Here is a 25,488-nt window from a genome sequence, read left to right on the forward strand (position 1 = left end):
TGGTGTGAAACAATCTCCAGCCCACATTGCTGGGTACGCTGGTCAGGATGTAATTTTTATCGTCGTATCGACAGCCTTTTATCTTAAAAACCCACTTGTGTACACACATACACTAACGGGGACAGGAAAAAGTTCAACACTGATCTGAGAAGGCTGTTTCGTGAAACAGGAAAACAGATAAAAGGCAAAAGTGGAATGTGAATCGTGGGAGCTATATAAGTTGTTGTAACTCATGTCATGCTCTGTACTATACACATCTCTCCTCAGAGCCCTGGCAGTCAATGCAAGACTCCCAGCAGGGGCACCGGCCAGCCTGCAGCACTCAGCCAGGCCTCTGGCAGGTGGAGCACAGAGCATAGGCTGTCACCTATGCATGCCTCTGTTGGAGCACAGCATTACAAGCAGTGCCCAGGAGAACAGGCAGTCGCTGGACACACTTCTGGCTCTGGTGGCAGGCAGCATGCTGGGAGCCTTCCCTAGCAGCGGGCTGGGGGGCGTGGGGCTGGGCAGCGGGCAGCTGCAGAGTTCCCAGGGCTGACAATGCCGCTCCCTACTGGCACAGAGCAGAACGTGCCCTGACCCACTCTGTTTGTCACACAATCTACAGACTCCAGATACAAGATGAAAAAAAAAAGACAGAGCTTTCACTAGTCGTGACCCGTGGCGAGCAGCCCGAGGTGACGGAGTCAGTGTTTGCTGTAACGCACCACTGCAGGCAAACAGGGGTGTAATTGCAGAAAGGGTGGGACCAGCCCTTATGTGCCCAGTGCTGAGGGTGGCAGACGTGCTCTGCTGCCTGAAAGGTCATTTGAATTCGCAGCGTGTCCCCTTACCCTTTTATGGTAGCTTCAATAGCTGTCCAGCTCTAACAGATGACTCAATAGACAACCGAAAACACACGTTATTGTAATGATGGCACACTCACTGATGGGCCAAGAGACTGATGGCAGGGGTAAGAGTGGTGACTAGAGAAGCAGTTTAGTGGCTGCAATGGTCTTGCTTCTGGCAAATCCACGACTGTGAAGCAAATATACTTTCCATCTTTTATTACATGAAAATTAACAAACAGCAGCAAGACTTTCCCTCTACTGTAAAAGCACAGCTACTGCTCTTACTGAATAGGAAAAGCAGCAGCAGTCACCTGCTTCTGTGGTGTGCCTATACTGATACCATCCTGTAACCGTGACAATGTCAACAGTCGGGTCTTATACCCTGCAGTTCAGTTCTGCTTATTGTTAAGTACACTGATGTCAGGGTTCATTCAGTGTTACTCTAGTGTAACAAACTGGGCTCTGTTACAGCTTTATATTTTGTTTCCAGAAGAACTCAACTTAGGATCGTTACATTCCCTGCCTTATGAAATGAGACGGAAGAGAAGCACGCTGGTCAGTACAATGTTTAAGGACCTTCCTTTGACTAGACTCAAAGAAGGTTATTTACCACAATATCATCAGAAAGGAAGGTTCCAAGACTAAGGCAGATGAAATCAGATACAATCAAAATAGTTCAAGCAAGCAAAAAGCCACTATCTTGTATCCAACAATGCAGGAGGTAGAAACAACAAAGGAAAAGAAACATGAAAAAAGGTACAGGGGGAACATTTTTCATTTACTACAACTAGTTCTATACTTAACATACTCAGACGTAGATTTTAATAGAACATAGCATGTTATTTATAAAATAAGCAGTTCTTAACACCTTCTTAAGATAAAGGAAACTCTGCAAGATTTCATTTTTGTTCTACTTTTTTCAGTGAAATAGGATTCTATGAAAATTGTGGGCTGACTCACTTCTTGGAGCTGCTAATTTCTGTCCCAAGGCTTATCCTCACAGGCATTTTTCCTGAATCCTCAGAAGGGGCTTTTTTGTTCTTTTGTTTCTTAATAAATGAAGAACAATTCACACTCCCAAAGTCATCATGATCTACTTGCCACACTCTTTCTATTGCTCAGTGAAACTTTCATTCCAATCAGCAATTTTAAGATACCAACATGAACACGACTGCATCATCTTCCTAAAAAGTCATTATTTTTCTCAAGATAACAAAAACAGCCACACCTTCTTTATAAAGGACATCTTTAAAACATGAAGAACAATGGAAACACAAAGAATACTGAGGAATAACAATCAGTTTACAGTACAGGCAAGTATTTCTTGACTTTTTAACACACACAAAGGTGTTACCTTTGTTTCTTCAATCCTCATTGCATCCAGCAAATAGTGCAGAAGCTCTTGGCTGTCCTGCTGCTGGAATCCCTTAAATCGAGGGGCCCTGCAACAGAAGCAGTAAGGAATTTACAGTTACACTGAGAGACAATATCTATGCCAGGTTCTTGTGGGATGCTGAGGTACAAACGGATGCAATCTGTACTGGACCTAATGGGACACTCCAGCTATCTCATGCAACTCACATCACAGCAGATGTGCATGAAGTCTGCATACAGCAAAACAGAAGCAGCCTGATAATCTAAATTGGAAAAAGATTACCTTGAAATCTAAGAGAAGTTATAAGGTTGCACACAGACAAGCAAAATGCACAGGTCAGAATCCAAATAAAAATAAATCTTAACTTCTTAAACAAAAGTATCTATAGCCATCTCTTCAGATCAGCTCCAAGCCAGCCACTCTATTAATCTGCAGCTTACACTCCCTGCGTAAGAGTTAGCTGCTCTTATATCATCAGGTAAGTGTTTCTCTTATATTTGCTTCACATAAGTTTTCACAAGGACCTTTTAACATCATGAACCATATGCCATGGTAATCACACCACAGCCACATTCAAACTCCTGTTCTATAGCCTAATAAACTGCAATACTTAGTATCTGAAGCTTGCATTAAAATGTACAGCATGACTAGGAGCAAATAAAGCATAGCTTCAGACCTAAAATGGAAAAATCCTGACATTGATGGGACAATCTCTTCAAAGTTTTTGATTGTCACAATACATTTGAGTCCAGGTACCAAAAATTATCAGGTCTGCTAAAGCAGGCAATAAACCAGTGTACACACCTGATAATTTTCCCCAGAGCTGCTTGAAGAATTGTATACCCAACTAGTTTTGAGAGAAAAAAAAAAACAAAACAACACTGAACAGATGACAGAGGTTCAAAATGCACCACTCTACACTAATTCAAAGGAACCTTTCTTAAGCATCCATCAGAACAACCAAGTGCATCAGGAATTTTGCTCCCACTGCATACTGAACACAAAAGCATCACAAATTCTAGATCTTTTGCAATTCCTGAGTGCACCAAAGAAGTTATACGTACAAATCATGGAAGATCATGAAGAATCTAAAGTGTTACTGTCATTTATTAACACTGCTGTATTTCCTATCACCACAGTTTCCTTTATTAATCGGAATAGCTGGCATTAAAATGAAAATCATGATATAAAGCTCTTTATCTTCCCGTTAATCAAGTTTAGAAAATGAGATACATTCCTCCAGTACTTCACAAGCTTTGGTAAAACCCCTTAAAGCCCATTCCCATGCTGCACCTGTAAGCATGGATGGCACACGTGCTAGCCCTGAGCCCACCAGAATTGGTTCCTGCAGGGCAGCTCCTTGTGGCCACCCCCCAGCACAGCAGCAAGCAGCCTCTCAGGCCGAGCATTTGCAGGGCTCACAGCAGAAGGCTGCAGGGCTCCAACTCTCCAGCTGTCCTGCAATCTTGTCTGTGGGGTGCATGGCAGCACTTTTTGTATAACTGTGCTACAGCCCTCCTTCCCACACTGCAGTTGGACAAAATGAAGATCGCTTTGTTTTGGAAATCCCCACTAGCTATAATGTATCGGAGCTGCAATCGATGAAGACACTGCTTTTCCATAAAAAGTAACACCACTAGCTTTTGGACTGACAATACTGAGTGTCTGAAATGTCCAGATCACAAGCCCACCTTCTACAATAATACAAGCTTACTACTCAGGTTAAACAGAGAAATAAATCATCTTAAAAAAGATGAACTTCAGTACGTTTCATCTCTAGAAACTAAAAGTCTGGACAGAAAGAATCTACATGCCCCAGAAAACATACATCTGGTGCTGCCCTTGTTCCCTCAGCCTCTCCTGTCCTTGGAGCAGTTTGTCCTCCTTGATGGTGCCTGGCACCAGCACCAAGAGAGGCCAGCCAGCTTGCCAGTCAGCCCAAGGACGCAAAAGGAACACTGGCACTTGCCCATTATTTACTGCTGCACTTCACTATGCTGGACACATGGAAACTGAAGACTACACAGCAAAGGCAATTCCAGTAAAAAAAGACCACCAGCAGCATCCACATGGCTCTCATAAAGCAGAAGAGAAAAAGCATCTGTTTCAAACTCTACTAACACACCAGTCAACTGCACTGGGGTGATGTTTTGCCTATTTGTGACACAGGCATTCAGTAGTCTACATCACCAGTATTCAAAACTGCTGATTCCTTGTGTACTGCTCACAGTATTTAAATACACTGTAAGTACCATAATTTGCAGGTATTGATTACATAAACATTATACAACACACTTATGAGTATGGGGATAGATACTTCAGATGTTACCTGTACTGAGACAACAATAGTTTCTCACAGCAATTTGGATCTCTAGCTTCTTGCAATCCCTCGTGAAACTGTGCAAATATTCCACATAAATAATCTGTTATTTACATTAACAATGATTTATTGGCCAAAACACGCCTGTCTTTCCAAACTAGTTACTCCTCAGATTTTTAATTAAAGTCTTGGATTGATTCATCTAAAATGGGATTTGAAAGTGTTTTTTTTTCTCTGTTTTATTTCCAGTAATGCCACCAAATGGCAGCTGCGTCCCTTGCTGCACAGTAAGATGTGTAGGCTGAGCCACGTGCTAAAAATCTTCCAAAATCTAGCACAGGAGACAACTGGCTGCGCAGAGCTCAAGCAGGAATTTGATCAAACTGGCAGAGGGGACAGAAAAACCAACCACATACTCGGTTATTCAATTTTATGAAATGCATCTCGAGCCAGTTTTCACGTTCAGCCCCAGATTGCATGCTCTGACTAACGAGTGCACTGAGCTGTAAATATCTATCTGCATTTTCTCAACACACAGTAATCTTTCTTGCCCAGCCATGCTCTTTAGCTGTCCTAGGATTCCTGCAGATGAGGCTTCTTTCCTACTTACACGATACAGATACCCAGGTTGGCTTTGGAAAATTCGTGCTCGTGGGTAGCAGAAATTAAAGGCTACCATATGAAAAAGCATCAGACTTGCAACGTGCCTACTGTAGTAAAATCAAATCTAGGCAAGATGTCATGTTAGGATGTAGCAGTCTGAGGCTCCATGCAGTACAGTGATAGAAGGGTCCAAGTCCTGAGTCGCTCCCTGTAAGCGCGATGTAAGCACGGTAACTGGAGAAGGAGCTAAGGTGGCTAGGAATCTAAGGTCAGTGCCTAAAGTGCAATAAATCTGGTCCTGCACATGCAAAACAACACGTTCACGTTTACAAAAAGCACGTCTGCATGTGATCTGTGCTTTGAGAGAAGGCTGATAACACTCATAATTAAAATGACTTAAGGACACTGCTTTATGAAAAGGTTTACAGAAAAACTGGACACAGCAAAGCAGGTATATTTTTAAAGCTATATATTTTTGCATGTGCAGGTCAACCTAAACATTGAATTCCAAATTTTTCAATAATATCACTAAATTCAAACATGAAGTACTCCTCTAAGAAATGAAACACTTTGGACTAACACTATTAAAATGCAGCCTTTTGCTGTTATCCACATCAAATGTTTTATTTCCAATTAATTTGATTATTAAAGCAAAACATTCCAAAAAGCACTAAACCTTTATATTGAATCCAAGAAAACACACAATTTGCATTACAAAAATTAAATGAGATATTAACTTGCACACATATTTAGAGGAACATGCACACATTTTAACTTTTCAATTGCCTACAACAGTTTTCTCATTGCTTCTTTCATTAAATAGCCAGAAAGCAATGAACCTTTTTTTAAAAACCCTTTTGTAGAGATCAGTGCAAGTCTGACAAGCCTGGTTATACACATGATTATTATTTCTTTTATTTATAAGAAATGCCTTCTTTTCCTGACACAGTGAGAATTAAAAGGCATATTCAGCATATCTCCTCCAACATATCCATATTAATAGCTCCTGTACATAGTGACAGAATAAATTACTGCACTGACACAAGCTAGATCTTTATACTAATAGGATTTTTTTTTTGCTCGCAGAAGCACAGCCACAGGGCTACAAAACATAGCAAAGGAAGAGACAGATATATATCTGCTTGATAAAGAAGCAGTGAAAAACTCCATCACACCTACAGGAGAGCTTTTGTTGGTGTTTTTAATTGTAGGAACACATCACAAAGTTAATTTTACAATGCAAAGTAAAAAAAAAAAAAAAAAACCACAAAAATGCCTTTTGTTATTGTTTGCAGTTTACAGCATAACCTGCCACAGATAAACACCAGATAATAGTCACTTCTGATTAAAAGTATTTTCCTCAATGATATTTGAAGGCAAAATAGTCTATCTGTATATTCCATTTCCAAAAATGAACCCAACTACAGCTGTTTTCAATGGAGCACCACTAGTTAATCTTTCATTTTATTAGCACACAGTGCATCTGTAGTGGGCAAGATTATTTACATTCTCTGTGCTTGCACTAAATCCTCATCCAGCCTTACATAAATCTACATGCTTGGATTTTAATGGGGACAGGATGATGGGAATGTAAGCGACGCTTTAAATGTCAGAGAAAGTGATTGCAAAGAAGCTATGAAGATATGAGTCCTTCATTTTGACTGAAAAATGATGTCATTATTAGTACTGACATACAGCTAATTGGTCATTAGTGTCTGCTGAATTCTACATAACAAGTATAATTCTAAATATCCGATGTTCCATAGAACAACATTTCATGCTAGTAAATTTGTCTTCAGAAGGAGGCCACAAAATAAAAACAAAACAACAAGAAGTGTAAGGGAGGGGATTTCATATGACATAATGCATTTACTGGAAAACTCCTACATTTATAAACTAGTATTCGGGAGGAAAAAGGAATTAATCCATGCTGATACATAGAAATCTGACAACTAAAAGATGTGCACTCTTGTCTCCTTGAAAATATGCTTCAAGCAAGATCCTTGGCAAAAGTGGGGGACTTTAAGATGGTTGGTTGAGTTGACCGCTCACAGATGTGCTGACATATGGAAGCCAGTGCCAATGCGATACAACCTGTTGTACAGTGTCAGCAGTATAATGACAGAACAGGTTGAACTCCTGCTAATGGCCATAAGTGCTGAAGGACAACTGTGACATCCACATACACGCTACTTAGCTATCCTCTCACTACTCATCTGGAGACAAGTTACAACTGCTTATCACTTAGCAAAATATTTTTCATGATGATCTAACTTCCTGTAACATTTTTAGTAACAAAAACTACACCATAACATACATAGCTAAAGGAAACTGAAGTCCTCTAAATATTTATACTTTCAATTCTTATCTTCTATTTGCTAAGGGAAATTAAGTTATTACCTCAGATCCGACACAGAGTCGCAAACATTCAGCATGAGGTGCTGCACAGGAAAAAAAACACAGGCTTGGCACATGTAACCCAGATAAAAAACAAGAGATGTGCCTGTCCCATCTTGATGGCATGGACAGGATTTAGCTCTCATTCTGATGTACTGCATGACTTGCTTCATCTTTTCCTCCCTTACATTCCCCTCAAAGGAAATGCGGTATCATTCCGTTACTACAGTGTACCAAGAACTCTAATGTATGAGCAAAAAGCCCTTCTTACAGCTATCTTTGAACGGAGGGAATAGCTGACATGCCAGAACAGATCCATTTCCCACTTAACCACTACAGAGAAAATACAGTTCCTCTTACTAAGTAATGGAAATTTCCTTTTCTGCAGAAATTTCTTCTAGTCTACCAGCTGGTAGCCAAGTAAATGCCTCTGTACACGAGGTCCGTGCATAAAGTTATAAGACCTTACAGAAAAGTTCCCTTTATATGAACATCCCCTTCTTCTTTCTTCCTTTAATTACTGATATTTTTAATAGCATTCCATGATAGCAAATTGTACAGGTTAGTTATATAGAACGTCAAAAAATAATTTAAAAAACACCTAAAAAAACCAACCAAACAAACAAACAAAAAACCCACAGACTTTTTTTTTTCTCCCTCTGGCTCTAAATCTGCTGCCTTCCATTTTCATGCAGCTCCTTGAACTCTTACGAGGGCAGTTAAATACGTATCGCTAATTTATCTTCTATCATTCATTGTGTTCTCTTGCGGTAACATTTTTAAATTTCCTCTTCTGTCTGATCTCCTGATATTTAAGTCCCTCTTCACTTGAAGTGTTGCTATCTTTGTCACCTCTCCATAGAGCTCTGGAAGGGCTTTATCTTGCAATGTTCTGTTCTGGTTAACACGGATGTTCCAGCTGCAGATACACCTAAGGAAATTATTCTTTTCCCTCTTCACTGTATCTACAATCAGTGCCTACTTAGCTCATCAAGACCTCACAAGAAACAAACACTTCTCCTGTCCAAAACGCTGCACAGCTCTTCCTTCTGAATGGAAGAAGCAAACCCAAAACTGAAGAGCAAAAGCAGATGAATCCTACCAATGCACACGACTTACTTATGCAATTAGTCTATGCTGCAGTCATAAATCTCATCCATGTTCTCTTGTGTTCAGAAACTGTGGAAATCAACAGACTGCACTGAAAGTGTGCAATCTCTCACATTCTGCTGCAGGAGGCGATGCAGACTCCTCTGCCAGAGAGGGTCCTCTGTCGGAGAGACCCAGAACATGAGGCAGCACTACCAGCAGGGAACACAATGGTAAAACTGGGACCAGAAGTCATTCTTCACTACTGGTCAAGAAAACACAAACCTGGTGTTCTGCTGCTACTGCCTTTAAATGGCAAAAGTCAAATAGTCAAAATTAGTAAGTTGGACATCTTTTTTTAAGAAAAATTTTTCTCTACAACAGTATTAAAAGAAAAGTATCAAAAAGATTTATAGCTAGTAAGTCTCCTTTTCTTCGCTTCTTAAGTTTGGTACAAAATTACCTGTTTCTTCTGAGCAGAAATGCTCAGAAGTGACAAATGTGGAATGCGCCAAACATTTTTAGCTTTCTCTCCAAAACTAATCAACAGTCCTAAATGCCTATGATCTCAGCTCTGTCAGCTCCATACAAACCTCTACCATGAGTTCTACCTTCTGTGCATGAGAAGGAATGATTAATACTCATTAGGAAAAACAAGTAACTAAAAACTAAACTTCGTGCGTGGATTTAGTCATCACCAATAAAAACTGTGTTAAGAAAATATTTTCCCAGTGTTAATGCAGCAATATAGTACCATAGTGCCATAAATAACTATTTAATTTGAAGCAGCTTTTCTAACATTATGTAACTCCTTCTTGGACTATTAATTTATATACTGCAAGATTTATTCACTACACAAATCTACGCTTTCATCCACCAGCAGAAGTACCTATTGATAACAAATAAGGGAAATAAAATGTATGTCCTCTTAATATATAAACGTTGCATTAGTCACTAAGTCTCCAGATAAGTCAGAAGTCTGCAATCCTAATATTCAGAATAGTGGAAAACAAACAGAAGGGCCCTGTAGCTATGTTCGCAATCTGTCCTAGCAAAACATCTGACAGCTGCAACACTAACAGAATTAACAGTGGAAGAATTAGTACCAGACGCTAAACAGTTGCTATAGAAAGACTCATCCGTTTCTCTTCTTCTTCCTCTCTTCTTCAACCTGGCTACCCCACCACTTGACAAAATTAACACTCACTATCATTTTTTCCCTTTGTTATTTAAAAAAAAATGCACCATAAATACCCTTTCATACACAAGATGATGAACTTCACTCTGCAATCTCCCTAGACTCTTAAAGATGCAGCTTGCAGCTGAAACGACTATGTCCCCAGATCTCTTCTTTTGAGCAGAAAATACACGTACACTTGCAGAGTGTTCCCACTTACGGGCTCTAGGATTCCACTCAGTGTCATTACAGGGCTGCCAACTGAACAAGGCAGCATCTGCTCCCTTTCTTTACAAGCTCCCTGTCCACACCTAGCCTCATTTCTAAGTGACTTCACCTCTTCCTTTATGTTCTTCCTTCCTTCCCTGCTTCTTTGCTCTTTTCCCACTGAGCACATCTCAAATGATTTGAGTAAGGATGTCTAACTCAAGTGCTAGCACTCAAACTCATCCTGGAACAGCTGAAGCAAACTCTTGAAATCCTACAAGGGCAAGTGCTCCCCTCCCCAGAAAAATAAAAAATAAAAAAAGTGACTCTGGATATCAAATTCAGAAGTTCTTCAGGAATTGAATTGCAAATGAGGGCAAGTGTCATGTGTTAAACTATACAGTTTCTATATCACTTCTATCTCTCTTCTATATCTAAAAGGGAGCTACAGAAAAGAAGGGGACCAATTATTTAGTAAGTTGTGATAGAACAAGGGGAAATGTTTTCAAGCTTAAAGAGAGTAGATTTAGGTTAGATATAAGGAAAAAGTATTTTACAGCGAGGGTAGTGAGGCACTGGCACAGGTCCCAGAGATGTGGTTGATGATTCACCCCTTGAGACTTTCAGTGAGAGGTTGGCTCAGGCCCTGAGCAACCTGGTCTAGCTGCAGTGTTCCTGTTCATTGCAGGGGAGGTGGATGAGATGGCCTTCAAAGATCCCTTTCAAATCCAAGGATTCTATGATTCTATCTCACATCAATTGATCCAACATGAAAATATGTCGTTACTCTGCTAGAGGCGTAAAAAAGAAATCCCAAACCCATCAGAACAGATCAGTGTAAATATAGATGTGTTTAAAAAAGCTTGAAATACACTTTTCTTCTCCAAGCATCCAGGCACAGTAGTTGCTTTACCTGAGGTATCTAGTTAGCTAGATAAATTAGTGTGTTTATATATAATTTATATATAAATACAAATATCCAAATTGTGCTACTATGGAAAAGCAATCATTTTTGAAGGACCAATCTCCTGCCACACATGATAAAAATGTTACTGGGAAATCACTGTCGTACTCAAAAGTCTAAACTCTGCACAATCACTCAGTGTGTCTCCCTGTTTTGTACACTATAAGCAACTTCTCAAACTAATGTCATGGTAAAGACAAATACAGGGCTGGAAAGGTAATTCCTCAGTCACTGACTCCAACTCCTACTACCACAGACAAGTGCATCTTAGACTCTCTCTAAAGTATTTCATAATCTCTTTACTGAAGAAAGGTCATATTCTGCATAGTGAAACTGTGACAGTGAGATATTTGATGGGGAAAGAAGTTAAAAAACTGAAATCAAGCTGCAATTGGACTCAGAAATCTTCCATGTGCAATATAAAAAACTAAAACAACAGCATTAAATGTCCTTCACTTGTGCTCTTTTCCCCTGGCATTAGCCTATGTGTCTTTCTCTGACAACTCTCTCTGAAATATCAACATATTTTTTCAGTGCAGTTATTCTCTTTTCACATTCATCCTCTTGTCTCTTTAGCAGAGATGCTGTTTGAGCTTTTACCCTCCTGGAAGCTTTTCGCTCTAAGATGCAAAATGTAACCCCTGCTCCTATTTTGAGGAGGTACAGATACAGGTCATTCCAACTAAAAATGGAAAGTTGATGGAAATACAATAGCCAAAATTTTTAAAAATGTGAGTTGAAATGAAACACATAAACTTTTTATCTAGATCTGCAGAGGTACAAATGATGGTATTTTTTAGAGAGAGGTAAAATTGAGGTAAAAATCTCTTGTTATTGAAGTCTTCAAATAATTTCACCTAGTAGTCACCATACAAGACCTGTAAGTGGTCAGAGGGGAGACAGAATTCAGAATCCAACCTAAATTCTAGACCAAAAGGAATCACAGAATCATAGAATGCCCTTGGTTTGAAAAGGAACACAATGATCATCTAGTTGCAACCCCCCTGCTATGTGCAGGGTTGCCAACCACTACACCAGGCTGTATTCCCTGAGTCTTTAGTTTTGTACGACAAATGGGTTACATTTAAATAACAGAAGTAATATTTCTAATGAGAATTGTCAAGGATTCTTCAGGAGCAGGAAGTGAAGGACAATCCATTCACCTACACAGTTTTCTAACATGCATCACTGGGGATCCATGTGAGAACATGCACATGTATGCTCCCCTCACTTGATCTTCATAACTTTTGAGGCTAATAGACAAATTCAAGCAAAACTGATGACAATTATATTTCTTTGAAGTTTATGAAAGTAAGAGTCTAGTTAGTAACATAAGGGAAACTATAAATAATGTGTCCCTTTAAAGTTGAACCTTTCCAAACAGCAGAGAATCCACACAGGAGGACAAAGCTGCTGCTTGCAGAATTGCTTGTTAAGTGAAAAGAGTTTGTGCAGGTCCTAATGCAGGTCTCTAAAATTGCTTCGTTAACGCAATGTCTTAGCAGGATTCAGAAAGCACCTTGAGGAGAATGCTGCAGCAATGCAGACTTCCTCCTAGCTGGGACTCCCATAGTTTTGCTATCCTATCTCTTTCACTTCAGCTTTGCTAAGGAGTGGAAAGCCAAACTTTAAAAAACAGAAAAAGATCTCATAAAAATGGCATGACAGAACACTGCATGCATCTTGTTTTAGTTATAGGCAGTAAATGTATTCATTTTGCAAAGACTCCCATTTCTTCTGCTACTAACAATGCAGATTGCTGAATCTGCTGAAATTCTCCCTTTCTTCTCTCTTGCCCACCATCAACAACAAAAGAATCACGAGATCAAACCTTCTATCCTAACCATGCATGCACTTACAGTCCCTGTACACATAACTTCGTGCCAACAGGATGTGGCCTTCATTACTGATACATGTGTCAGGAAAGGACTCATTTCAGTTAGGTCTGTTTTGCAAGGCTAAACAGATTCTAGGATTTAATAATGTTTCATCACCTGATGACTACACAAATATAAAAACAGAAGGCAAATACAAACAGCTGTGATTTCAAAAGTGCAATGTCATCTGAAGTGCAGTGCATTGTTATTACTTTATAATCACTCTTCTGACTTGGGCTTCAAAATATGTTTAACACGTCCTTTTCTCTTCCACTCTATTATTAACAGAGAAAAAGCTACTGTTCCTATTTAACAATTTCCCTTCCACTTCTTTACCAAGTTTTGTACTTACAATTACTTTTTTGAGTCATCCTCAAAACACGAGAGCAAAGAACATAACTTCCTTGTATATTTTTCTTTCAAGCAGATGATGCTAAACAGAGAACACTACTATTTGATTCAAAATCACTGTAAGGACATTTTACATACACTTCCTTTTACAACTCAAAAGAACCAAAAATAAGTCAAGTACAACAGAAAAAAAAAAAGTATAATATTAAGGAGGATAAATTAAGTGTATTAGGTGGTTTCTGTTTCTGAATTAAATGGTCTCCAATCCAGCCTAAAAGCTAGTGTTTCTTTATCGCATATTTTGAACCCGTATTTGCACAGCTATGTTTAAGCTGTTTTTACAGCTTATTTTGCTTGTAAATATTAAAATATCTGCAAAAGCTTTTAAATGGGTCCTCCACAGGTGTTTTAAAAAGCAAGACTTTTTGCATCATAACTGAAGATAACTACAAAGCACCACTGTAAGCATTTTCCACACCAAGAAACAGGGGCTTCTTTAGGGCTTCTAAGCACTTTGCAATCTGGTGTCATAAGCCATTTCAGTACTGCTTTACATCTTTACTTGTTAGAATCTTTTTGATTTTGAAATGATGCCAAGGACAGACATCATAGCAGAGGTTTCCTATTTAAAAGGTCAGTTTGTTGGTGTTCTTTTTTTTTCCCAAAGCATCTGAACAGTACTAGCACAACTTTAATCTAATATGCAGCCTTCAACAAAACCTGAAAGTTAATGGTATTCGTTTTTGTTTTAGCAAATCCTCTTCTGCTTCTTTAAACCCCAGTGAAAGCCCATTGCTTGTCAGCAGTTAATGGCTGAGACATGCACTTCATGAAAAGCAATTACAACTTGGAGTGCAACATGGAATCTGACAACTTTAAAACACAAAGATGATGTTCTCTGGACCACTCAGTAAAAAGCTAAGAGCGTACTAGAAAGCACAACAGACATGGTACACACTTAGAAACACATCACAGTAAATTAGTAAATTTAGGGGAAAAAAACAGTTATTGGCAAGATACTGGCAGTACATACTTCTGACAAAGCTGGCTGAACAGCACTTTGGGAGAAAGAGGACCTCTTCCAGCCTCTCTCATGCTGTGAAGGAATAAGAACATCGCTGAAGTCAAGGGTCCTGGGCTGGAGAGGTTTACCACCAAAGGATCCTTCAAAGTAAAAGTAAAATATGCATCAACTTCAAAATGAGTGACACACAAGTCTTATTTCAGGTTAATACATTTATCACAAAGAGCAAAGTAACTTTTAGTCTTGGGCAGTTTGACTCTTTAAAAAAGCTTGATGTCACCTAAAGACAGTGAAAGAGCAAACTTATTAACTAAACCGTAATAATAACAATACCAAGAAATTCTCAGCGAACAAACTGGCTGTTAACCAGTAATTTTTTTAAACAAGCATGTCCATTATTCCCAGAATTAAGTGAAATATAGGAGTGTTTACAGAAAAAGTCATGAGTTCTTAAACAGTGAGGTCTTTTTGCCAGGCTATGGTTCATCAAAGCTATCCATAAGGGAACATTCTTCCATTTTTTCTCTGAAACTAATTAGTAACAAACATAATGAAATCTTATTTACTCAATCTGTTTTTCAAAATATAAGCGCCAAGTGGAATTTGCCTTATATACCCCTTGCTTTATCTGTTTTACTCTTCTTCCCATATGTACTGAGCTGAGAGTTGCATACCGAAATTGTCACACATCCAGCAGCCACAGAAGCCCACCCTGCTCTCCCAGGCACCAAGCACCAGAAAGGCTCAGGCTGCAGTTCACAAGCAGAGGCTGACATCAGACCAGTGTAGACCAGCCATTTTTGGGGCAACCTGCAGGACATGGCATCATCTTCTCCAGGTTAAGACTCACACCTCCCAGCAGGTCCCAGGGCTGCAGGGAACTGACCAGAAGCAAAGCATGCTTCTGAGTTGCTTTGGGGCTACTTGCGTTCAGAAAGCTGCAGGCCATTGGCACTCCTTCACATGCCCCTAGGTTCATCCTTGGTCCCAATGTCTACTGGTCTCCTGATCCTCACAAAAACAGATTACAATTTCCAGACAAACAACTAGAGAGTGTGTCTCTTCTAAAAACAGAACTGAACAAAATATAAGCTTTATGGATGCACAAACACATAAAGTAATCGCATCACATTATATGCACTATCAAAACTTGAGAAATACCCTTTACCAAGCACAAAGCTAGCAGTTTCCCCATTACAATCAGTTAGGCTACTAAAGTCCTCTGATCCTCTGCTGACATACACAGACCACAAAATACATTCTGTGCTCCAAAGAGCTTACTTATTTTGTAAGCACTGTCATTAAAGAGAAAATAAATCTTTCAACCTTATGGCTGTGTAAGGTTCACATCACACATAAGCCAACATACCACTGCTTTTCTAAGCCTCCAGGCACAAACAAGCTCCAGACTTCAGTTGTGGCTGGGGAATAACTTGGTGAAACGTGTTGCTGTTCAGAACTGCCATTAGCGGTAAGAAAGGTAACAGTGCAATGAATTTCACACTGCTCTTGCCTGGAGAAGCTATGAGCAGCACTGAGAACAATTTACAGAAATCTTTGTAATTTCAGCAGTGTCTGAAAGATTCCCACCTCTCAATCCTTACCACCACCAGAAAGCTCCCAGCAACCAGCAGAAAGAAAGAAAAAAAAAGAAAAAAAACAAAACCAAAAACTCTGCAAAGTGCTGTCTTTAACTACCAGAGGGAAAGGAACACTATCCTTACTTCACCTGCCAACAATATATTATGAAAACGAGCATCTCTAAGAAGCAACAAGGAACTGTTGATCATAATGACAATAGTTTCTTTCCCATACGCCTCTGAGGACAAGACGTTTAGTCTACACTAGTATTTTGTTAACACTCCATCTGGGAAGCATGCATTACATTTTACAAGCCCCATCAATGTATTGCTGAGGCAGACCAGAATAAATATTTCATCAACACTTTATAGAGCCAGAAATACTCTGTCCTGTATTACACACACATATTGAAGAAACAAAATGGGAAACAAACATAAGCCACTCTTTCTTAGGGTCAAGAATTATTTGCTACTTCAGTGTTAGAAAATATGAAAGGAAGTGGCTGTTCTCCTTCTTTCAGGGCAGAACAATTGGTTTTGTCACAGACATCATAAACTGGCTGAACTACTAAAAGATAGCCATACCACCCTGACAATGCCCAATCTTGTCTACAATTCAAAGACAAAAAGAAACAGGAGAGTAAGAGCTCATCTTTAACAGAGATGTGATTTCCTTGCAGCAGCTTCTTCCCACGTTTGCCCAAATCCATATTTGTCACTGCATACTTACCAACTGGGAGTCTGAAGTATGACAGATTTTTAACTTTGTTCCTTTTTCCTTCATCTCGTACATCAGTTCATTAAGTATGTGAGTCTGTGCCAAATTCTGAAAGAAAAAATAAACAAATCCAAGAACACACCCATTTTTTTTACTATCCAGCTCTCTTTGTTTATAAATTCTATATTCAGGGTTAGACAAAACCAGACATATTTAATAATGTGCAAATGAGGTTTAAATCAGTAGAAAAAGCAGATACCACCCTTACCAGAGCTATCACTAATCTCAGACTGCTTCTAAAATTGTATCTAATTCTGTTGCTACAATTTTCAAGTATTTTCCTACTAATAACATTGTTATTGTTGAACAACATTTTTGTTAGCTTGTTTATTTTGCTTTTGTTTCTTTGATGGTGAGAACACTAATAAGAAAAAACATTTGTTTCTGTTAAAATTTGTATCCTTCCTCATAGCACCACAGCTTTTTTTTTTTTTCTCCTTTATTTTGGTTAATGTTTGCTGCAGATGACAGGTTTCCTCAGTGCCATTCGTCTGCTCAGAGAACAATTTGCAGTAATTATACACTTAAAAGTTCACTTTTTATAGCCACAATCATAAATGTTAAGTGAAGTGTGCCAGTTCAGAACACCTTTGAAGCAATTTAATTCCATTTGCTCAGTCCTGATTGCAGATATATATCTCTGTCCAACCAGCAGGCATTAAGATGTTTCAATATGAAAGTTAGCAAAGCTGCTGCTATTTTTAGGATGTTGGATTTGTTATACATTCAGATCAATAAAAGTTTACTCAGATAGTTCATTCTGGTCAGGAAAGAAAAAGCTATAATCAATAAAAATATGCATGAAGTACCACTTTTCACACCCACCAGTACGTTAAATACCGTGCATTACTCATGACTGCCTGATGCTGAACTACAAATAAAACCATATGCTGGAGTACAACCCACACACATATGCAGCATATAACACACGACATTTTCATTTGTCTCAATACTTTGAAAAATGCTACTGATCCAGGAACTCTTTTTTTTTTTTTTTTTTTTTTTTTTAATGAAAGGAAATATTGCTTAGATAGAAAGGAGCGGAAAGAATTTGAAAAGGGCCTCCTGAAAGCAGAAAGTGGTAACCTTCAGAACCTTTCACAAAGCCCATGGTTTATAAAAATTAACATTTCTGAAGTCTATAAAGAGAAAACTGCATGAGCATTCCATCTTACCTGCATGACAGCATTAAAAAAGCACGTATTTCCTAAATTATTTATTCCTTTAACTGGAACTGATGTACCATTACCAGAACCTTTCCCTCTCAGAATTTCACTTGTTTCACTGCTTTCATCACGGAGTCGTATGATTTTTGATGAACCTGTAATTAAACTATAGATTAGCATTACTTGATTACTGGATAGTTAAAACAACTCAGTCCTTCTTTGGATTATGTTTATTGTTTTTGACATAAGCTGAAAGACACCCCAATGGCACACTAAGCCACTTCATAAAGCCTTTAAAAAACATGAGACATCAACAGTTAAAACCTGGGGAAAAAAATTCCAACAACTATATATGTCCAACAAGTGCCTTACACAACAATTAGAACATCTCCTAAGACTTTAGCTTCTTCATTATGTAAAAAATAAAGAAGTAAAATAGGTTCTGTTAGTCTATCAACAACAAGAAGTTTAATGTATGTTCTGTAGATGCACTGGAAACACCACACACAAGGGCTGTTTTTTGGTGCCTTTATGGAGAGGTAACCAAAAGTTACACCTGAGTACTGCACATCTTCACCAATTTTTATGCTTTCCTTAAATTGTCTGGTACGACTTGGCCAAGGCAGTTCCATTTGAGTTGTTATCAGTTTTCTCAAATGCTACCCCCACCCACCTCCCTTTGTAACAGCCTGAGGAGTTGCTAGTAAAACCAAAATGGATATGTTATTTTAATTTCAAACCACAAGAATTTGATAAAACTGCAATGGAATATGCTACCAGCATAACATCCGTGCGTTTTCCTATTTCTCTTATTATTTAAATAGATTGGGGCAGCAAAGTTAGACAGTCATTAACTTGTAGCCTAGAGGTAACGGAAAGACTTGAGATAACAATATTTAGCCTGGAATTCTACTAGCAACTTTCATATTGTCATGGTTGCAGGACTAAATATGAACATTACTGACATCTGCAGCGTCTTAAATATTGATTAACAATGCATGTCAATGTAAACGAGTTATGGACTTAATAGATGCCAAGAACTGTGATGCTGCAATCTATGCCTTGACATATGAATTCACGTATTTGTTCTAATGAGTTTCACATTGAAATCTCATTAAAGTGTTCTTGGGAAATAACTAACCAGCCTATTTACGTTAATGAAATGCTCATGCCAAAAGGTTCTTTAATGTAGGTTCTGCATAGTTTCTTGCTTACAAGATGAAAAAATATAATTAAATAAAAAACAAGTCATTAAAATATTTTATCTGCAACAAGCCTCTGATGCAGTCTGCCTGCACCCTGCAGCGCTGTCAAGGCATAATTATTTCTCTGAATTGCATCTGAGTTTGTCAAACTGCAGCGAGAGGTGCTTCGCTGTTTAAAGATATTTTTAAATGTTCTTAGTAACACTGCTTACACAGGTTTAAAATATTCTTCTTTCCACAAGAGAAGGGCAAAGAAAGAGACTAAATTGTCCTTGGAAAAGCAACGTGTTTCTGAATGCAGTAAACAACAAATGGCTTGAGAGCTGCTCACACCCAAAAACAGTCACTGTTTCACGGGCTATGTACAGTAACATTTTTTAATTTACATTGCAAGGGGGTTATTCTACAGTGTCTGATGCTCCTCCATCCACAAAGAGCTCCAAAAGCACCTTAGCAGAAGAAAGGGAGCCCCAAGTATATGCAGCTTGAAGGCACTCCTCACTCTCAGAAATCTGATAATATTATTGGAGACTTCTTCCTTTTGGAAAAGTGTGGGCACAGAAAAATGCTGGGGAGAAGAGATGGTTAAAAAGAAAAAAAAAAAAAAAAAGCCAAAATTGTGTAAATAATTTGTGTATTAGTATACCACAGTTGTTGCATTTATCCATCGGCATTCAAAAACATCTGGGACAGCATCTTAAAGTAAACAATGTTCACAAGGCCATCTGGACAAAACTGCAGGCAAAAATTAAAGCATAAGCATATGGAAAAGCAGATTTTTCTCTTCCCTTTAGCAGTACAGGATGACAAATGTCAAACCTAGATCTGTCCACGCTTCACTGTGCTACGCTTTGCAGCACCACCTGGCTCTCCTTGCACAGCCACCAAATATGGACAGCACTGCCACAGCGGACCATATCTGCAGGGCAAACTCGATAAAAGCATTTCACTTCATGGTTAAATGGAAACTTCACACAAGTAGCAAGGCTCCATTTGCTGAATCTCACATATGAATTATTTAAGGGGGAAAAACAAAGCAACAGCATCCAGTTTTGTGATAAGGACTAAGAGAAAATGCAATTGCAAAGCACAGTGCATGAGAACCAGCCATACGATGTCACAAAGCTGGATAATTAGCACAGGGATGAGAAGGAGCAATAAATTAAGAAGAGGCCTGTATGTTGTTACAGAAATCTAGGTACCTCCTTTCATTAAGAAGGCTTTAGTTATAATCTCTTCATTTTTCAGTACACTTCACAAGCTAATTCCACACAGTATTTCACTAGCTTTCTGTATCTTTGAAAAAAATCACTGCTTTGCCATTACAATCACTATCTGCCATCTAGCTTACTCCATACAGACATTTTTAGGGACATAAGAAGAGCCAGAGGAAGGACGGCGGTTTTTAATTGAACTCTGTTCAGTGTCCCTTGTTTGAGGATAGATGACAGACAGGCCTAAAGCTGAATGTTTAGTTGACATGTGATGAGTTGGCCAGTCTTAATAGAAGATGCTGGTGATGCCTGCGATAGCTAGTACTTCCACAGCTTGGGGCTGGAGGGTCCTTCTGCAATATTAACCCACGGCTACAAGCCTGTTATTAATCAGAAGACCAATACGTAATTTTTTAAATGGAATTTGCACTGAACTGTTTCAGATTCCTCCTGACCTAATCTTGCAGTTCTGTAATGTTTTCACAGAAGTGCTCTAGGATATGAAAAGGGATTTTTTTAAGCCAGTATAGATAAAAGAATTTTAAGATAAGGACTCTATCAAAAAAAACTACTGCTGTACACGAGGACCTACAACTCCTGACTGAATTGCATTCTGTGAAAGGAAGAACTGCCATCCACCCAGCCACGGGCAGCAATAACTGCTACAGAGGAACTCCTGCCAGCCTTACCAAGAGCAAGGTGGATGAAAAGTACACATGTAATGGAATTAATCGCCTCATTTCTGTATGCAATTCACTATTACGTCTTTTAGAGTTGATACAGGTCCCCTCAGCCTCTTTGCCTTCCTCAGACAAGGTGGGCATTGGACCTGAGCAGCCACCAGGAGCTGCTTCTCTCCTACAGCACAGCAGACAATTAATATTATGCCACTGTTTTCTTCAGCTTTTCTAGCTCCCTCTGCTCATCTACATCTCACCTTGTAGGCTCTGAGGGAAGGGAACATCACAATTGCACAGCACTGGCCTTACAGGTATGTGACAGAGCTCAAGCCCCGACTTGATGCAGAGAACAATTCAGCTCATAAATGACAAGTCACCAACCCAGGTGCAAAAGCAACATAGTGCTGGCACAATCACTTGCAAAAAATGTTCAGAAAACTTGTCGGTGGGCCTATATCTGCCTTCCAGCATTACAAACATTTGCAGCCTATGTGGACTTTTATATCTCTCTTGTTGAAAGTGAAATGTGACTCGGGGTGCAGATGGTATGCAAGCAAAAATGTAAATGACATCCAATTTTTCTTTCAGCTGGGGGAGTAAGCATTTTTGCTCATCTTTTCAATATAACTGTTGCTGCGTTGTTGTTGTTTTTTTAATTAAAAATGAGGGTTCCAGGAATACGCACTTTTATTCCAAGGTCAAGCCTTTTTCACTGAATAGAACTGCAGTACTTCAGTTGAAGGTCTTCATAGCAAAAGCAAGGTTAATAGATTTCCTTTCTTTCACCAAGTTCTCCTCATGCATGTTTTACAAAATGCTACCAAATTGTCTGGCACTCCTTTTTCATTTAAAATTTTTGGTTTTTTTCCAACACCGTACAACAATGAGAATCCAACCCTTAGAAAAACAGCATTGTAACAATCATAAATGGTCACTAGATTCATGTTCTAAAGGATTGATTCCTCTTGTGGGGTTTCTGTCCTACCAACTTTATTTCTATGATTCTGCCAGGTTGTTATGAACTAAAAAACTCATGCACGTAGAGTGAAAGAGTAACCTACTCAGCCATCAGTGCTGATGCTCCATGCTCAGATGGCTGGTGCTACACCTCACAAGTAAGCAAGCACGCAGACAGGAAAGGGAAAAACCTATGGCTAAAAATGGCAATGTCTAAAAAATTTTTTATTATAACAAGTTAAGTAATTGTGAAAAATTTAGGACAGACAACGGAAATGTCTTTTTTGCTGAGGTATACTTCAAATTTGGATAGTCAACATATTCTGCATTATTTTGCTAGTTACATTTAGATTTTTCATACCATTTGTTTTTCCAGGCATGTTAACACCCAGTATTCATACTGTAAAGCTATGTATTTTTAATTTTTCCATCAACTAAGGCAAATATCAAGTTTTTAGCTTTCATCTGTTGGCAAAAGCTGGGCAGCTGAACTTACTACCAAAATCTTACTCCTCCGCTTTACCTTCCAAATAACAAAATTAACTACAGAATTTGAGAACAGATATTCTTTCTTCTCATTCTATTGCCACACAAACAAATTTAAGTAACTGCTTTATAAAGAAATTCAGTATGCAATCCTATGTCTTCACCAATGTCTAGCTTGGCTTTTATAAAGGAAAATATTCATTTTTAAAAGCTCATAACAATTTATTTTCTCCAGCAAATGAGCAGGCACCCAGCTAGCAATGTCTCAGCATGGTTTCTGTGTACTACATGTGCATTAAGTCCATGTGAAGCTCACAAGTGTGCCACACTGACAATACTGCACCTGCCTTTCTGTGAAAATCATCACGGCCTGCTAACCTTTTCCACAAAACAAATTTCTGGGTGGTACACCCTAGAAAGCAATCTTGCTTTATTCTTCCATCTTGTGCCCAACATGACCTCTTAACCAAACAAACTCCTCTACAGAGAGGGGGAGAAAAATAAAAGAAAAAAGGGAATAAAAAAAAAAATAGCAGGCATGGCTGGGTACAACAAACCATAGGATCAGATGCGAAAATCACACAGCTGCAAGCATTCTTTTGGGAACCCAGCACTGGGATTTATCTCAATCGCTTAATGTAATTACAAAAGTCAGTCATGTAGTAGTAATGTAATTTGCACATTTTTACAGCTGAAGTGAAGTCGAATCTTTATGAGAGGCTGAGTGAAAAGCAGGGATCCTGCTGCCACACTATTCCACCACATTAGTACCAAATGACAAGCGTTTTGCTTTTGTTTATTTTCCAGGCTGCATTAATTAAGAAATCTATATAACTCTCCCTTACACACTGAAGCTGTTTATTTTATCTTTAAATGACTCCCGTGCTCTCAAGAATTTAAAACAAACAAACAAAAAAAAAAAAAACAGCCTTCATCTGTTACTTATATCTGTGCTCACACTGCATTTCTGTAGAATTTTCTACACAATGCTACTGGAATTGTAATGAAGCACCCTGCCAACCAGTCATTAGAATATAAAGAAATCCAGATATAAGATGCATTTTTATTACAGTGCAACACTGGGGTATGAAAAGCAAGTAAATATGTTCAATTAGGCCCTTTTTAATTGAAGGCAGAAACAGAAAAGCAATGGGAAAAAGCATATGATTAATTTTAAAGAAATGAAAAAAAAGTTGTGAGAAACAAGCACTGTAAAACTGACAATAGTTTGTATTTCCAGGTTTAAAATCAGTAGTTTAGTATCAACTAATATACAAAATATATATATGTTTTTTGTTTGTTTGTTTGTTTGTTTTAACAAACCAAAAAGAATTTAAAGGACAACTTACACTGAAAATATCACTGTAACATGAAATGAAATGCTAAACCTAAAACAAAATAAAAGGTAAGTCATGAGTGGTAGAGTTAAATTCATTGCTGTCTGCTGTGTCCTTTGTTTTCTGAACAGCACAAATTATGCTTTAATCTCTGATTCTACTAAAATACATATTCATGATTCTATGATTCTGAGAAGGTATTCTAGCCTTTAAAAAAATTAACTCTTCAGCTACATTTCTCTAGTGCAAGCACCTAGTGCTTCAAAGTAACTGCGACGTAAAAGAATGCTGTTGAATTTATGGAAGTAAAACTAGAACATCAGATCGGTTAGGAAATTCCTGCTTACACACCTATTACTTATTCATCCATGCATCAGTGTTTCCTAGCACCTTCCAGGGGTAGCTGGGACCAAAACAACCAACTATGTGAGTCAAACAGCTTCTTCCTCTTTTAATCGCCGCCTGAAGAAGTCCAACAAAGTACCTTTGGGCCAACACTGCCAGAGCTCAAACTGAACAGCTTGGCACAGCCGCTTCCTGACTGAAGGTGGCAACCATCCCAGCTCAGGGCACATATTTTCCTACTTCTGCAGGTGAGCCTCAGCCTGTCTGGAACAGCACAGGCAACGCCACTGCCCTCCAGCAGCCGTCCCCACACATGGAGCAGCATTCTGTTGCAGAAATGAGCATGCAGTGGGGTACACCGGGGAACTGACCCAGGCCAGAACAAACCCAGCAGAAATCCTGACCATGTATAGAGAAAATTCATTCTGCCCTGCTCTAATACAATCCCCTGATTGTTAAGACAACCCTACTTCTTCTGAACTAGTTTGGAATTGTGCTTGCTTAATTTAAGACATTTCACAGAAAAGTAATTTTCTAAGCCCTCAACTCCGAAAGCTTTAGATGTCTTCAAATTTCACAAATTAATATTCCAAAACATGAAGAACAAAGAATCCTATCACTTCTGAAAGTCTTTACCCAGAAGTTCTAAGCTAGAATGAAATTGTTTCCATTAAATTAACTGAAACAAACATTCCATTTTTATCTGCAAGAGAGCTGCAACAGCAATTTATGTCTACATGAAAGCTTGAAACTGTAGCTATGAATAAAAGTGAAATCACACACAGCATTTTCATCATTCATTTCATCAGGCAAAATGATGCAAAAAGGAGCAATTCATAAATTTATTACAAATAAATTACTCAGTGTAGAACTTGTGACCAGATAAAATACAAAAGATGAATTTCTGAGTGACATGTAGACTTTTTTCCCCTCAAGAATTACCTATTAGAACTAGCAGGATTTGTGCACATGCAGCTAGAAGAATGTAGTTCAATCCAGTAAGGCACTCTGTTCCAATCTTACTTCCAACCACACTGGGAGGGTGGTGTGGTGTGATGTGATGTGTTGTGTGTGTGTGTAACCTGGAATCTGATGTTTCTCATAAATCAAAAGCCAGAAATGCTCCAGTGTGTGTTACAGTAGGGATGAATAATAAGGATTCTCAAGAGCAGACAGTTGAGGGCCACACATACAACGTTCTATTTATAATCACATATACTGATAAATATAGGAAGCTCCTAAAGTAAGAAAATAATTTAACATAATTTTCTATTAACAGAAAAAAGCATTACATCACAATCCAATTACATCAAAGAATAGAAAGCGTTACACTCAACAACAGAGTACTATAAAGATCCCCTTACACAAATTTAATTAAATACAGAAAACAAATCAGAATCAGAAAAAATTCGAGATGTTACACATCCACTCTTTTAAAATTCAATTCATTAATTCCTCCAGATAGCTTTTGTGCATTAATTCATATGGCATTTTACTTAAGGTATAATATTTTCTCTAGAACAAAC

General features: G+C 38.5%; 1 protein-coding gene across 7 annotated transcripts in view; it reads right to left on the reverse strand.

Annotated features, from left to right (window-relative positions):
• USP45 (ubiquitin specific peptidase 45) overlaps positions 1-25,488 on the reverse strand; it is a 52,789-nt gene that overhangs the window by 15,375 nt on the left and 11,926 nt on the right. For 6 of the 7 annotated variants that reach the window (XM_042812032.1, XM_042812051.1, XM_042812028.1 and 3 more), the window contains exons 6-9: positions 17,748-17,893; positions 16,525-16,620; positions 14,224-14,354; positions 2,185-2,272 (exon numbers count right to left, since the gene is read on the reverse strand). In XM_042812032.1, the coding sequence (XP_042667966.1) occupies positions 2,185-2,272; positions 14,224-14,354; positions 16,525-16,620; positions 17,748-17,893 (461 nt within the window). Of the gene's footprint in view, positions 1-2,184; positions 2,273-14,223; positions 14,355-16,524; positions 16,621-17,747; positions 17,894-25,488 lie in introns of those variants that run through there. The other variant, XM_042812056.1, reaches the window with a different exon arrangement.

The sequence above is a fragment of the Centrocercus urophasianus genome, unplaced genomic scaffold (genome assembly GCF_019232065.1).
Source record: "Centrocercus urophasianus isolate 14NV4802_14NV808 unplaced genomic scaffold, USGS_Curo_1.0 seq_10, whole genome shotgun sequence".
Lineage (NCBI taxonomy): Eukaryota > Metazoa > Chordata > Aves > Galliformes > Phasianidae > Centrocercus > Centrocercus urophasianus.